Source organism: Chiloscyllium punctatum, chromosome 38 (genome assembly GCF_047496795.1).
Source record: "Chiloscyllium punctatum isolate Juve2018m chromosome 38, sChiPun1.3, whole genome shotgun sequence".
In the NCBI taxonomy this organism is placed as follows: Eukaryota; Metazoa; Chordata; class Chondrichthyes; order Orectolobiformes; family Hemiscylliidae; genus Chiloscyllium; species Chiloscyllium punctatum.
The window spans coordinates 53,329,505-53,343,266 of NC_092776.1; the positions used below are offsets into that span (position 1 = coordinate 53,329,505).

A 13,762-nucleotide genomic window follows, 5' to 3' on the forward strand; every position below is an offset into this window, starting at 1 on the left:
GTGTAAGGTTGATTACCATACTGTGTGGTATTCTGCTGTTTTTTCTACTTTTGTACAGGTGTTAATCTGTGAATAAATCTAAACTCAATTAGTTTATCTACCTTTAGAGTTGACAGTACTGTATAGTAGCAATCTGTATATTCTTCCTTTAGCAATCTGCTGTTATTGAGTGTTAAACATGGGAGCAATAATGTTAACACACTGTAGAATAAAGCTTTGGTTCTAGAGCCAAGATGATGATTGAGCATAAATGAGCAGAGAGTCTGAGTCAGAACTATTTCTAATAACTTTCCACCTGGAGACTAAGAGAAAATCTCAAAGATGACATCCATGAAGGGCGACTTGTTACTGTCATGGGTCCCCACAGGACTGATTCCTGACCGAGAGCTTTGGGCACATGGGGCAAGTTGTCCTCCAAGGTGGTGGGATCTGGAATGCAGCATCCATTTTCTTCCTTGCTTCATGATTCATCTGCCTCATCATTTAGGCATCGGGATACAAATTGGTTTGACGGATGGTCATCTTCATTCGGGACATTTGGTAGCAAGCTTCAGAGTTTCTTGAAAGTATTTTCTTTGTCTTTCCCAGAACATTGGCTGTTTGAGAGTTCAGTGACAGGACCGACTGTGAGAAACTGGACACACTGGCAAATGCGTTCAAATTGATTTTAAGAAGAATTTCTTTTCCCCTGTACATTTGTGGAACTATCTTGAAACAAGTCACTAGCGTTTGATTATTCTCCTTTGAATCCGGAGAATGTGGTGGCCCCCATTGCTGGTGAAAATTCCTCTTGTGCTCCTGTGTTTTGCTGAATGCAGACCTGGGTGTCTCAGTGGTGATGATATCTGTATTGTCTTGAACTTTGTTGACTACAGGGGATTTCGGTTGGCAAACACTTGCTGTTTTAGTTTATAGAAAGCTGAGTTCTTGCAGCTGTTCTGGTGTTGGATCTCCTCATCAATGATCTCACTTTGAGAGAGGTGACTGTTGAATGAGAGCAATGCTTAACATATTCCAGTCTCTCCTTCAACATATACGGGAAGACAAAAAAATGCTCCCAAAAGGAAGGGTTACTGAACCCGAAACATTAACTCTGATTTCTCTCCATGAATGTTGCCAGACCTTTCCAGATATTTCTGGGTTTTTTCCTAGTTTCCAGCATCCTCTGTTTCAGTTGTCTATGTATGTCCATATTTACAAAAGGCGTTGCCACAGTTGGAGGGTTTGAGCTCTCAGGTGAGGCTGAGTCGGCTGGGGCTGTTTTCCCTGGAGTGTTGAAGCTGAGGGGTGGCCTTATAAAATCATAAGGGGCATGGATACAGTGAATAGTCACGGTCTTTTTCCTAGGGTAGGGGATTCCAAAACTAGAGGGCTAAGGCTTAGGGTGAGAGGAGAAAGATTTAAAAGGGACCTAAGGGGCAACATTTTGACTCTGAGGATGGTGCATGTATGGAATGAAGTGGTAGAGGCTGGTACAATTACCACATTTTAAAAGACATCTGGATGGGTATATGAATAGGAAAAGTTTAGAGGGATATGGGCCAAGTGCAGGCAAATTGGACTAGAATAATTTCTGATATCTGGTCGGCATGGACAAGTTGGATCAAAGGGTCTGTTTCCATGCTGTACATCTCTATGACTCACTGGCTACAAACCGGGCACTTTTTCATTCTTTTCTCGATCTCTCTCTCGCTCTGAGCCAGAGACGTATGGATTCAGATCCCATTTCGGATACACCAGCACAGAATCTCGACTAACATTGTAATACCGAGGGAATGCTGCACAGTCAGATGCGCTCCTTTACATGAGACACAGACTAATTTTCTCGATAGGGACCCTGTAGATATAGTGTGACTGGGCTTCCAGAAGGTATCTGACAACGTACAGCATCAAAAATTAGTAAATGAGGTAAGATCACATGGAAGATAGGGTAATTTATTGGTTTGGGTAGAGTATTGGCCTACTTGGAAGTAGTGAGGATTGCAGATGCTGGAAAGTCAAGAGTCAAGAAAATTTAGAGCTGGAAAAAGCACAGCAGATCAAGCAGCATCAGAGGAGCAGGGGATTCAACGTTTTCGGTCAGGACCCTTCATCAGGGATGGGGAAGGGGGATGAGAAATAAATAAGAGGAGGAGGAGGTTGGAGTTGGGGGAAGCGTAGGTGGGCTGAAGATAGGTGGATGCAGTTAGGTGATGGTAATTGGTCAGTGGGAAGATTGGAGTGGACAGGCAGGAACGAAGATGGACAGGTTAAGTTAAGGGGGCGGGGTGGAGAGGGAACGCTGGACTTCAGATGAGTTGTGGGGGGGGGGGGGTGGTGGGAAGATTTGGAAGCTGGTGAAGTCTATGTTGAGGCCATGTGGTTGTAAGCTTCTGAGATGGAAGATGAGGTGTTCTTCCTCCAGTTTGTGTGTGGCCTTGGAGGAGGAGGCACAGGATGGACTTATCAGGGGAGTTGAAATGGCTGGCGAACGGAAGATGCGGTTGTCTGAAGCATACAAACCACACGTTCTCTGAGCCAGTCCCTGAGTTTACACTTGGTCTCTCTGATGTAGAGGAGACCACATCGGGAACAACAAATGCAATAAATCAGGTTGGAGGAAATGCAGGTGAATCCCTTCTGGATTTGGAAGGATTCTTTGGGGACTTAGATGGACTTAAGAGGGGAGGTGTGGGAGCCGGTGTTGCATCTGTGGCCACAGGGAAAGGTGCCAGGTGTGGAGGAGATTGGGTTAGGCACAAAGCAGAGAGTCAGGATAAATGGGTCCTTTTTCAGTTTAGTAACCTGTAAACTAGTGGAGTGCCAACAGGGTCTGGTCCTCGGGCCTCAACTATTTACTACCTATATTAATGTCTTGGATGCAGAAATGCAATGTATTATAGCCAAATTTGTAGCTGACACTAAAATAGGTGGATAATTAAGTTGCATTGAAGAATTAAGAAATTTACAAATGGAAATTAATTGGTTCGATGAATGGGCCACAATTTGGCAGGTGGATTTTATCCATGTTGGTCAGAGGAAATGCTGACCTTGACTGCAATACCAAACATCCCACAAACAGGAACACTGCAAACAGCACTTGTGTTTAATTACTGACCTGTATCCTCAGCAGTGGGAAAATTTGTAGTTATCCTTGAGTTCTCGATGAATGGTTATTATCCAATCTGCTTTTCCGCTGAGCAATAGTTTTGCGATTACTGGATTAGTGGTGCTGGAAGAGGACAGCAGTTCAGGCAGCATCCAACGAGCAGCGAAATCGACGTTTCAGGCTCTTCCAGCACCATTAATCCAGTATTTGGTTTTCAGCATCTGCAGTCATTGTTTTTACCTTAATAGTTTTGCAATGCTGAGTGAAACCAGGAAAAGGGTCTTTCAGTCCTTGATGTTACTGTTCTGTGTTCTTTCTCGCTACTGTTCAAAAGCAGCTGTTGTAACATAGTTCAGTGTGTATTCCTTAATATTCTTCTATTCTTTCCGAGCTAACTGGCACATGACCGACATCTCTCAATATCTAGAATGAAAGTAGAAGTGTGAATTAAAGCAGGAGTTGATTGACTCAGTTACTTGGTTTCGATGACTTCAGATAAAAATGGCATTTTTTAAAAGTTTCATTTGTTCCTCATTGGTCTCACAAGGCCTGCCTCAGTGCAGCCATTTTAGCTCAATGCTTCTTCTGTTTGTAAAAAAAACACTTTAGTCCGTGACAGGCTTAGGTATCACAAAACCGATAATGGGAATTAAAATTCAATGCCTTGGCAGACAGTAAGGACTGCAGATGCTGGAAGTCAGCCCGAAATGTTAACTTGCCTGCTCCTCGGATGCTGTCTGACCTGTGCTTTTCCAGCTTCACATCTATTGACCCTTAAAATTCAGTGGTTCATAGTTACCACTATCATGATAGGTAGTAGTGTTTAATTCAGACTCTGCCCTGAGATTTGAATCTCAGTCACTTGATCCAAAGTTAAATTATTTCCATTCAATTGTAGGCGAATTCTGAAGGAGTTGGGGTGTCATGTTGAGGTTGTACAGAATGTTAGTGAGTCCTGTTCTGAGTACTGTGTCTAATTCTGGTCACCTTGTTATAGAAAGGGTACTTATTAAGCTGGAGAGTGTTCAGAAGAAATTTACCAGGATGAAGCTGGGAATGAAGGGTTTGAGTTGTAGGGAGAGGCTTGGACTTTACTGTCAGGGGCATAGGAGGTTAAGGGGTGAACTCAAAGATTTATAAAATCATGAGGGGTATTGATAAGGTGAAAAGCAGGCTTTTTTTTCTCTCGGGTGGGGAATTTCAAGTCTGGGGGCATTTTTTAAGGTGAGGGGAGAAAGATTTTAAAAAGGAAGTGAGGGGCAACTTTTTTTTTCAAAGAGTGGTTCATGTTGGGAATAAACTTCTAAGGAAATGATGGTTGCGGGTACAGTTAGTGTTTTAAAAGACTTTTGGATAAGTAAGTGAATAAGAAATATTTGGAGGGATATGGGCTGAGCGCAGGCAGGTGGGACTAGTTTAGTTTGGTATTATGGTTGGTGTGGACCAGTTCGACCGAAACATCTGTTTCCATGCTGTATGACTGTAATTCAGGGTAACAAAGTGCACACAATGTACTAACTTCCCTGCATATTTATGGGTCAAGAGTCCTTCTGTTTTTTTTTTGCACCCTCCTCAGTATCTGAATAAAATGGAGGGAGAAGGGGGTGTGGAAGCTGAAGGGCAAAATCTTGTTTTAATGTAAGGACCCGGAATGCTCCCACGTTTGAGAGAGTTTAACATTTACGAAAACCGCATCCCTCAAATCAACGGTTTTGTTTCCGCAATCCTGGCTTCCTTGGAACGTGAATGTTGTGCACGAAGGACCAGAGTGCTGACCTCCACTGGTCTGTGCTAATGTTTACGCTCCTCCTGTGAGCTTCGTCCTGCTTTGCCAAGATAAGTGTGTATTTTTGTTTTCTTGTCCCTCAATACATGAATATCTGACACCCGTTGTTACTTCCCTAGATGTACACACAACTGGCCGAGGATGACAAAGTCCGTTACCAGAATGAAATCAAGTTGTGGGAGGAGCAAATGATTGAGACAGGACACGGCGATGTTATCAGAGTGAAACAGAAGAGGAGTGTTCAAAAGCAGTTACGGAAGAAAGTGAAAGCGCATCAAATGGCAGATAAAACTACGAAGCCGTCTGCAACATCAAGTACAACCAAGGCCGTCAAAAGCAAAACGACCTCTGAAGAATAAGGCTATTCTTAAAAGTTCCAATATTTTTATTGACCTTGCTGATATCAGATGTCGAATACTGACTTTGATTTCCTGATATATCAGGAATCTTAATGGGAGTATCTCCCTGAAATGTTTCACTGAATCTTTGAATTGTTGTACTTGTTCATGATGGTCAATGACAGCAGATGTTAGCAGGCTTGGAATTCTAGCAACTTAGTGAAAGTAACTGCAGCCAAAATGGGGCATTTGTGAACAGTCTTGTCTGCAGTAGAAGTGATATAATTTAACAGTCCATAAATATGCAAGTGGTGACTGAAATAATGTTAATTGAGTCTTGTCTGGTGATCAACAGACTCATGATTAGGTGGACTGTCCTATGGGCTAGGTCTGTCCTGTAAATTGTTACAACTCTTGCTTGTCAGCTGAAATAATGGATCAGTACATTTATCAACTGAAGGATTTTTCCCCCCAATTATGGTATGTAAATAAATCTCAAATTTTCATATACTTCCATCTCAACTTGTGTTTATATAGTGCTATCAATGTCATGAAATATCTCAAACCAATGCACACAAAAGGGAGGGCATTAATAACAGAGCTAGCTGAAAGTGCAGGCAGAATGAGAAGGGGAGATGGGTACTCAGAAGGTAAAGAAAATCTGGCAGGGAACTTCAAGCACAGACCTAAGTTGGTTGAAAGCTTCGTCATCAAATAGGAATGGGTTGGGCCATGGTGAATGAGAGGGCAAAGATTCTGGGCTAGACACAGAACTGGAAGTACTTGTGAAGGTGGAGTTAGGGCCAATGGAAGAAAGGAAAATGTACATTGAGAGGCATGGATGAGTATCGATGGTAAGAGTAGAGATGTCGGACTGGTGGAAATTAGCGTTTAGCTGCACATTTAAGTTCAGAAATTACTTCACTCAGAGAGTTGTGGATCTCTGGAATTATCTACCCCAAAGGGTTCTGTTGCTTCATAGTTGAATATATTTAAGGTGCAGGTAAGATTTGTTTGGTCTCGGAGGTTGAGGGGTATGTGGAGCGGCAGGAAAGTGGAATTGGAGCCTGAGATCAGCCATTAGCGTATTGTCTAGAGGAGGTGGCTCACTGGGCCACACAATCAATTCCTGTTCCTATTTCTGGTGTCTGTTTAAGAAGTAGTCTCAATGAAATGCAAGCATGGATATAATGTATTAATAGCAAGATAAGATGGCAATGTTATGATGGTTTATGACGTTTGATTCTCAGCTTTAAAACAGCAAGACTCAAAGTTGCTTATCAATTAGCAGTTAGGGAATAGGGTAGTGTTAGAAACCGGCTTTATGACAAAATAGCTTGAGTTTTCAGTGATCAGTTGGAGAATGTTCTGACTCGTCCACAATTTGATGGCAGTTTGACAAATTTGATAGCATGGGAATTTATGGAATCAGAGGTGGTGGAGTCATCAGCCAAGATGGAAACTAATCCTATCTCCAATGGATGACAAAAGTAAGGAAACTGAGGCAGACTGTGACAATTTTCATAAATAAAACAACGTTGAGAGAAAAATAGTGTGTGTGAGGAGAAACCATTGTCAATGGCATTGCTGCATTGGAATCAGTCAGTGAAACAAGTTGGCAGTCTGAGGTTAACTAATCACTCCATCTTGCAAGTGCGATGTTAAAAGATGCAGAGTAATCCAATTGTGCCAAGAGCAGCAGGCTTACTGTAACTGAGAATTCTTTTGTGACTGGATATAAGTTTGCTCGTTGAGCTGGAAGGTTCGTTTTCAGACGTTGTGTCACCGTACTAGGTAACATCTTCAGTGAGCCTCCGGACGAAGCATTAGTGGTATGGCCTGCTTTTTGTTTGTGTTTAGGTTTCCTTGGGTTGGTGATGTTATTTCCTGTACTTTTTCTCAGGGAGTGGTAAATGGGATCCAAGTCAGTGTGTTTGTTGATAGAGTTCTGGTTGGAATGCCATGCTTCTAGGAATTCTTGCACGTGTCTCTGTTTGGCCTGTCCTAGTATGGATATGTTGTCCCAGTCGAAGTGGTGTCCTTCCTCATCTATATGTAAAGATACCAGTCATTGTGGGTCATGTCTTTTTGTGGCTAGTTGGTGTTCATGTATCCTGGTGGGTAGTTTTCTGCCTGTTTGTCAAATGTAGTGTCCTTGCAAGATATTTTGTAAGTGATATTAGTTTTGCTTGTCTGTATAGGGTCTTTCAAGTTCATTAGCTGCTGTTTTAGTGTGTTGGTGGGTTTGTGGGCTACCATGATGCCAAGGGGTCTGAGTAGGCTGGCAGTTGTTTCTGGGATGCCAGGATACATTGGCTGTTCACTCTACTGGGACAGCACATCCATTCTAGGACCAGCCAAACAGAAACAGAGAGTCACAGAGATATACAGCACGGAAACAGACCCTTCGGTCCAACCTGTCCATGCTGATCAGATATATGAAATTAATCTAATCCCATTTGCCAGCACTTGGCCTATGTCCCTCTAAACCTTTCCTATTCATATATCCATCCAGATGCTAGTTAACAGCAGATGCAATCATACGCATGATGGCAGTTTTCTTTTTAATTGGACCCTCCGAACAAGTCACCTCAAGTCAGATGTCCAGTTTAATATGTAAACCCGTGAGGTTGAGATCAGTGCATAAAATGTGTCAATAAAAAAATAGGAGCAGGAGGCAGTCATTTGGTGGATCCTGCTCTCCTATTCAACAAGATCAAACCATTTATGACTATGACCTTGAAATCCACTTTGCTGGGTGCTTTCTTAGCCCCCATAATCGTGATTGCCCGTACATTTAAATAGAACTCTGCCTGTATCAGTCTTGAATATATTCGATCACCCAGCTTCCAATGTTGCCTGTTGTAGCAAATGTCATAGGTAGTGAGACGTCACCAAGCCAAGGAAACCTAAACACATTAGTAAAAAGCGGGCCGTACCACCAGCGATGGATGTGTTGTCCCAGCCTATTTCCACCCCTTTTACTCCTGCTGCCTTAGCTCATCTGCTGAAACCCTCATCTGTTTCACTGACTCTAGACTTGATTGTCGCTCTTGGCTGGCATCCCACCTTCTACCCTTTGAAATCTTAATGTCATCCTAACCTCTGCTGCCTACGTCCGAACTCGATTCAAGTTCCGTTCCATTCCCTCTGCTCACTAACTTAATTGGCTCCGAATAAGCAATGTTTTGATTTTCAAATTCTCATCCTTATTTTCAAATTACTCCATGGCCTCGCAGCTCCCCATTTGTATTCTCCTCCTTTCCACGAGCCTAGAGGTACCTGAAGTCCTCCTGATTGATCTGTTGAGAATCCCCAAAATTAATTGCTTCATCACGGGTGGCTGTGCCTTCAGTTACTTGGGTGCTAAGGTTAGAATTCCTTCCCCACACCTCTCATCTCTCGCTGTTTTCAGAAACTCGTTAAAAACAACATGTAAGGTCACCTTAATTATCACTTTATATTGATTGGTATCATTTTAGTTTATAATGCCCAAATTAAATGTCTTGGTAGATTTTATTACATTTAAAAGGCCACATCATTACAGTACAACTTGTTAGTTTGCTTTAAAATGAAGGTAGGATACACTCCTGTCCAAGAAAATCTGATAGGTGAAAGGGAAGACTGCAGTTGCTGGAGATCAGAGTTGAGAGTGTGGTGCTGGAAAAGCACAGCAAGTCAGGCAGCATCTGAATAGCAGGAGAGTCAACATTTTGAGCATAAGCTCTTCATCAGGAATATGGCGGGGGGGGGGGGGGGGGGGCAATGGAGCTGAGAGATAAATGGGACAGGGTTGGAGCTCTCATAGGTAGATGAAACGGGGGTGAAGGTGATAGGTCGGAGAGGAGGATGGAGTGGAAAAGTGGGAAGGAAGATGAACAGGTAGGATAGTTCAAGAGGGCAGTACTGAGTTGGAAGGTTGGATTGGGGATAAGATAGGGGGAGGGGAAATGAGGAAACTGGTGAAATCAACATTGATCCCTTACGGTTGGAGGGTCCCAAGGCAGATGATAAGGCTTTCTTCCTCCAGGTGTCGGGTGGCTAGGGTTTGGTGGTGGAGTAGGCCCAGGACTTGCATGCCCTTGGTGGAGTGAGAGGGGAGTTAAAGTGTTTGGCCCCAGGGTGATGGGGTGTTTAGTGTGTGTGATCTGATGGCAGGTCACACATCTCAAACATTGTCTGTCTGTCTCTTTTGATCTGAGTATTGCCCCTATTTTCTGTTTATTTTTCAGACTCCATTCACAATATTTTGCTTTTGTATTGGACTCAGAAGGAGTTGCACCCTCCCATTCTTGCCCACATGGTTAGTGTATGTCTTTGCGTCACCTGTAAAATATCTTATCAAAATGTTTATACCAATATTGACTGAATCTTTGCAGTAGAGTCTTGCATTTAGTGGTCACTCAGATGAAAACAATGAATGGTGAGCTCTGTAACAGTTAATGGGAAGTTTTGTGGTCCTTAGGTAGTGTACTAATCTCTGGAACAGATGCTCTAGGTTCAAGTCCACCTCAGGACTTGATAGCTATGGAAGGTGTGTAATGACCTGACCAAACAGATTGATTATCAATCTGTAACTCCTTCTGAGTTGCCTAAGAATGTGATAGTTTCCTGATCAGCCAGAGCCATGTGATAACTGCAGCATAGCAGCATCCCCAGATTAAAGGACTTCCGTGGGCAGGTTTTTGTGGTGAGCTATCGTCATTCTGAAGGACTACTATATTCATCATTCAATCTGTCAAGGCACAGAAACCACATTAATTTTAATCAGTAAATTATAAATGGACTAATTAGGATAATTGAAATCTGGGCTGATGTCATAATCAATCAGGGTAGTTGAAGCAAAGATATTGTGTCAAGTGCTGAAAATAATGGATAAATAGGTTTGTATCCAACATTTATAAGTACTTCCTGAAACAACTCCACAGAGGCTGGTATCCCATCACTAAGTCACCATTTATTTACATATGGAACGTTCTTGACTCTGATCCAGTTTCTTCCAATCAAGCAGAACCTCTGATGCTCCTGGTTATATCTGTCAGCCAGGGCTCTTTGATTGGAATAGATTAATCATAGAATGAAATCTCTACAGTGTGGAAGCAGGCCAAACAAGTCCACATCAACCCTCTGGAGAGCGTCCCACCCAATCCCACCCAAACCCACCCCTGAATCCCTGCATTTCACCTGGCTAACCCATTTAGCCTGCACAACTTTGAACACTACAGGCAATTTAGCATGGCTAATTCACCTGACCTGCACATCTTTGGACTGTGGGAGGAAACAGGAGCACCCGGAGGAAACCCACGCAGACACGGGGAGAATGTGCGAGCTTCACACAGTTGCCCAAGACTTGAATGGAGCCTGGCACTGTGAGGGAGCAGCGCTAACCACTGAGCCACCGTGACATTCTGGACCCTTTCCACTTCACTTTCAACCTAGCCCTGTAAATATGCAACATAACCCCTTCCCCACCTTCATCTGAAGGCTATTTTTCATTCTTAACAGGAAGTTATCTTTTCCAAAATACTGCATTGATATTAGGGTCCATATGGTGCCATATTATTTTTTGACACCAGTTCCATTGACCATTGTGATCCAGGTGATTCTTGAGACCTTTGTACCTTCCCTTTGCCTTTATCAACTTGGTTGTGTTTGGCCGGGCCTGGTTATTGAAGTAGCAACCGTTATATGACGAATCCTGCCACACGGGAAATACTAGAAACATTTGTTTTAGTGGCCAACTCTATGGAAAAGCATTCAGTGCTTCCAGTTAGTATCTTCTCCTTTAACATCTCATCTCCCCATTGTTTGGAGTAGTCCGCTGCAGTCTGGACCATTCTTCTGCATTAAGTAGAGCAGCATAGTTACTTTAGAATTACAACAGTTTGCATGTGTTGCCATTGGTGCTGATAATCAAAGGTCATCAACGTTGGTTCAGTGGAAGGGCAGAATGTGTTATTGAGATACATAGGGAGTCAGAACATGATCCACATGATTGGAGAATGATTTAAAAAAAAACCTTCACTTGTATCTATCAAAGTGCGTATTAGTGATGGGTCATCTTTATGATAAGGAACAAAACTAATCTAATTCTTTGATGAAAATATTACTTTGATAGTTAGAACTGTCTCAAATCGTTCAAAGTATAACTAATAAAGAAACAGAAGGCTCTTGTGTGTTAATAATTTATAAGAGCATGTGGTGATCAAGTCCAATAGGTTTGAGCTGTCTGCCTTTTATATTACACCAGGCAGCCTCAGACAAAAGAGTGATTGTTGTGGGTTTGAGGTAAAAGGCAGAATGGTTTGGCAGCATTTTAGCTCTTGCTTTGGATCAATGGCAACAAAACCCAGCTGTGCTGTGTAACATTTATTTAATTGTGCTGTTTGATAACTTGCACTTCTTCATTTTAATAGCAATGTAATAGTCTAAAGTTTGTGTTTATAAATCAGCCCTTTGAGCCAACTTCAATATTCAGTGCAATTATAGTCGATCTTTTAATTCAACTCCACCTTTCTGCACAGACCCCATGTCCCTTGTGATTCATTTAGAATCTAAAAGCACATGAGCCTCTGTCATGAATACACAAAAGAACTGAGCGTTTACAGCCCCACTGGTACAGACATTTCAAAATCAGCTTGCAGGAGTTGTTTGAGGGCGATTGTAGAATCAGAATTTAAGTTGTATTGATGAACTTATATGGCAAGTAAATCCACGGCAGAGTTTGCTAGAGACGTGCCGGGGAGCTTTTGTTATATTTTAACTGCTATTCAAAAAAACACTAAAAGGCTTGGCCAAAACAATGACATTGGTCAATGTATCAATAGAAGTATTGGTTTATGTATCCATCTATTGATCATTGTTTTATTCTCTGTTTATATAATTGTGGAGTTCATTGCCTAGTTTAGGCTGGTCCAAACGATGACTTGAAATAATCCAAGACCCTTTGTTCACCTACAGAAGGATGCAGTAGACTGCCTTATTAATGATTGCGTTCTGACTATACCTGGTAATGGGCAGCATTGTAGCACAATGGTTAGCGCTGCCAGGGACTTGGGTTCATTTCCAGCCTCTGGCAAGTGTCTGTGTGAAGTTTGCATGTTCTCTCCGTGTCTGCGTGAGTTTCTTCCCACAGTGCAAAGATGCGCAGGTTCGACGGGTTAGCCATGGGAAATGCACAGTGATCGGGTAGGAGGGTGGTTTTGGGCGGGATCACCTTCGGAGGCTGGATGTGGACTTGATGGGCTGAATGGCCTACTTCCACACTGTCAGGATTCTATGATAATTAGTGACTGAAATTTAGATCTGTAGCTTGATTTGCTCCAATTTTTCTCTGCTTTGCTCATTTCAACCAGAGTTGATTATCCAGCTCCTCTCAATGGACACTGCTCTGGACCTGGATTGTTTTCAATCATGGGAGGCAGAACCCAGACGGTAGAGTTGCATGTGTCCCTTTTGTGGCTGCTCCATGCCCACTGACTATCCATCTCCTTTCCAATCTTAATCTGCTTCTTCCTACCGACCTTTTGTACTCTCTCTCTCTCTCTCTCTTTTCCTCACAAGCAGCATGGACAAAATAAGTTGAAGTCAAGTTGAAACTTTTGGAATAACCATAACACCACGTGCTAGTTTAAGTCCCGAATTGATGGGAAGGTAGCACAAGTGGCCAAATAGCTTGCTGGTTACATAGCCGAGGGTGAGCAACAGTCTCTCAACTATTCAAGGTTAAATACATGAAAATATGTCGTTAATTTCCTAATTAATTGGGCTACTATTTTATCAGCAAAACATGGGTAATTAAATATGAGAGTTTTGAAACCAATGAGAGAAAATATTGTGCCTAAAAAATGAGAAATGTGGAGACAGAGAGAAAAAAAATGACAAGAAAATACAAGGTCAGCAAGAACTTTAAAGGTTTGAGTTGAAACTTATTTTCCTCAATGTGGTATTTGAATTCTTTCATGGGATATGTGTGTCGCTGACTGGGCCCAGCATTTTTTGCCTCTTCCTAGTTGCCCCTTGAGAAGGTGGTGGTGAGATGCCTTCTTGAACCGCTGCAATCCATGGGACTCACTATGCTGTCATGGAAGGAATTCCAGGATTTTGACTCTGGGACAGTGATCAATGGTATATTTCTAAGTACAGATGGTGAGTGGCTTGAAAGAGAAATTGCAGATGGTGCTGTTCCCGTGTATCAGCTGCCCTTGTCCTTTGAGATGAGAGTGGTGGAGAGTTTGGAAGATGCTGAATCAGGATCCTTGGTGAATTTCTATGGTGAATCTTGTAAATGGTACACCTTGCTGCTACTGAGCATTGGTGATGAGAGAGGAAGTTTTTGGATGGCATAGCATTCACACTCGGCTGCTTTGTCCTGGATGGTGTCAAGATTCTTGAGTGTTGTTGGAGCTGCAACCATCCAGGCAAGTGGGGAGTATTCCAACGCACTCCTGACTTGTGCCTTGTAGATGATGGATAGGCTTTTGGGAGTCATGAGGTGAGTTATTTACTGAATATTCCTAGCCTCTGACCTGCTGTTGTAGCCACAGTATT

At 42.6% G+C, this 13,762-nt stretch overlaps 1 protein-coding gene across 2 annotated transcripts in view; it reads left to right on the top strand.

Annotated features, from left to right (window-relative positions):
* The window catches only part of tfam (transcription factor A, mitochondrial), a 29,725-nt gene extending 24,003 nt beyond the window's left edge, over positions 1 to 5,722 (top strand). For both annotated transcript variants that reach the window (XM_072557871.1, XM_072557873.1), the window contains exon 7: positions 4,994 to 5,722. In XM_072557871.1, coding sequence (XP_072413972.1) covers positions 4,994 to 5,233 — 240 coding nt within the window. In that variant the 3' untranslated portion in view covers positions 5,234 to 5,722. The remainder of the gene's footprint in view (positions 1 to 4,993) is intronic.
* The last annotated feature ends 8,040 nt before the right edge of the window (positions 5,723 to 13,762 follow it).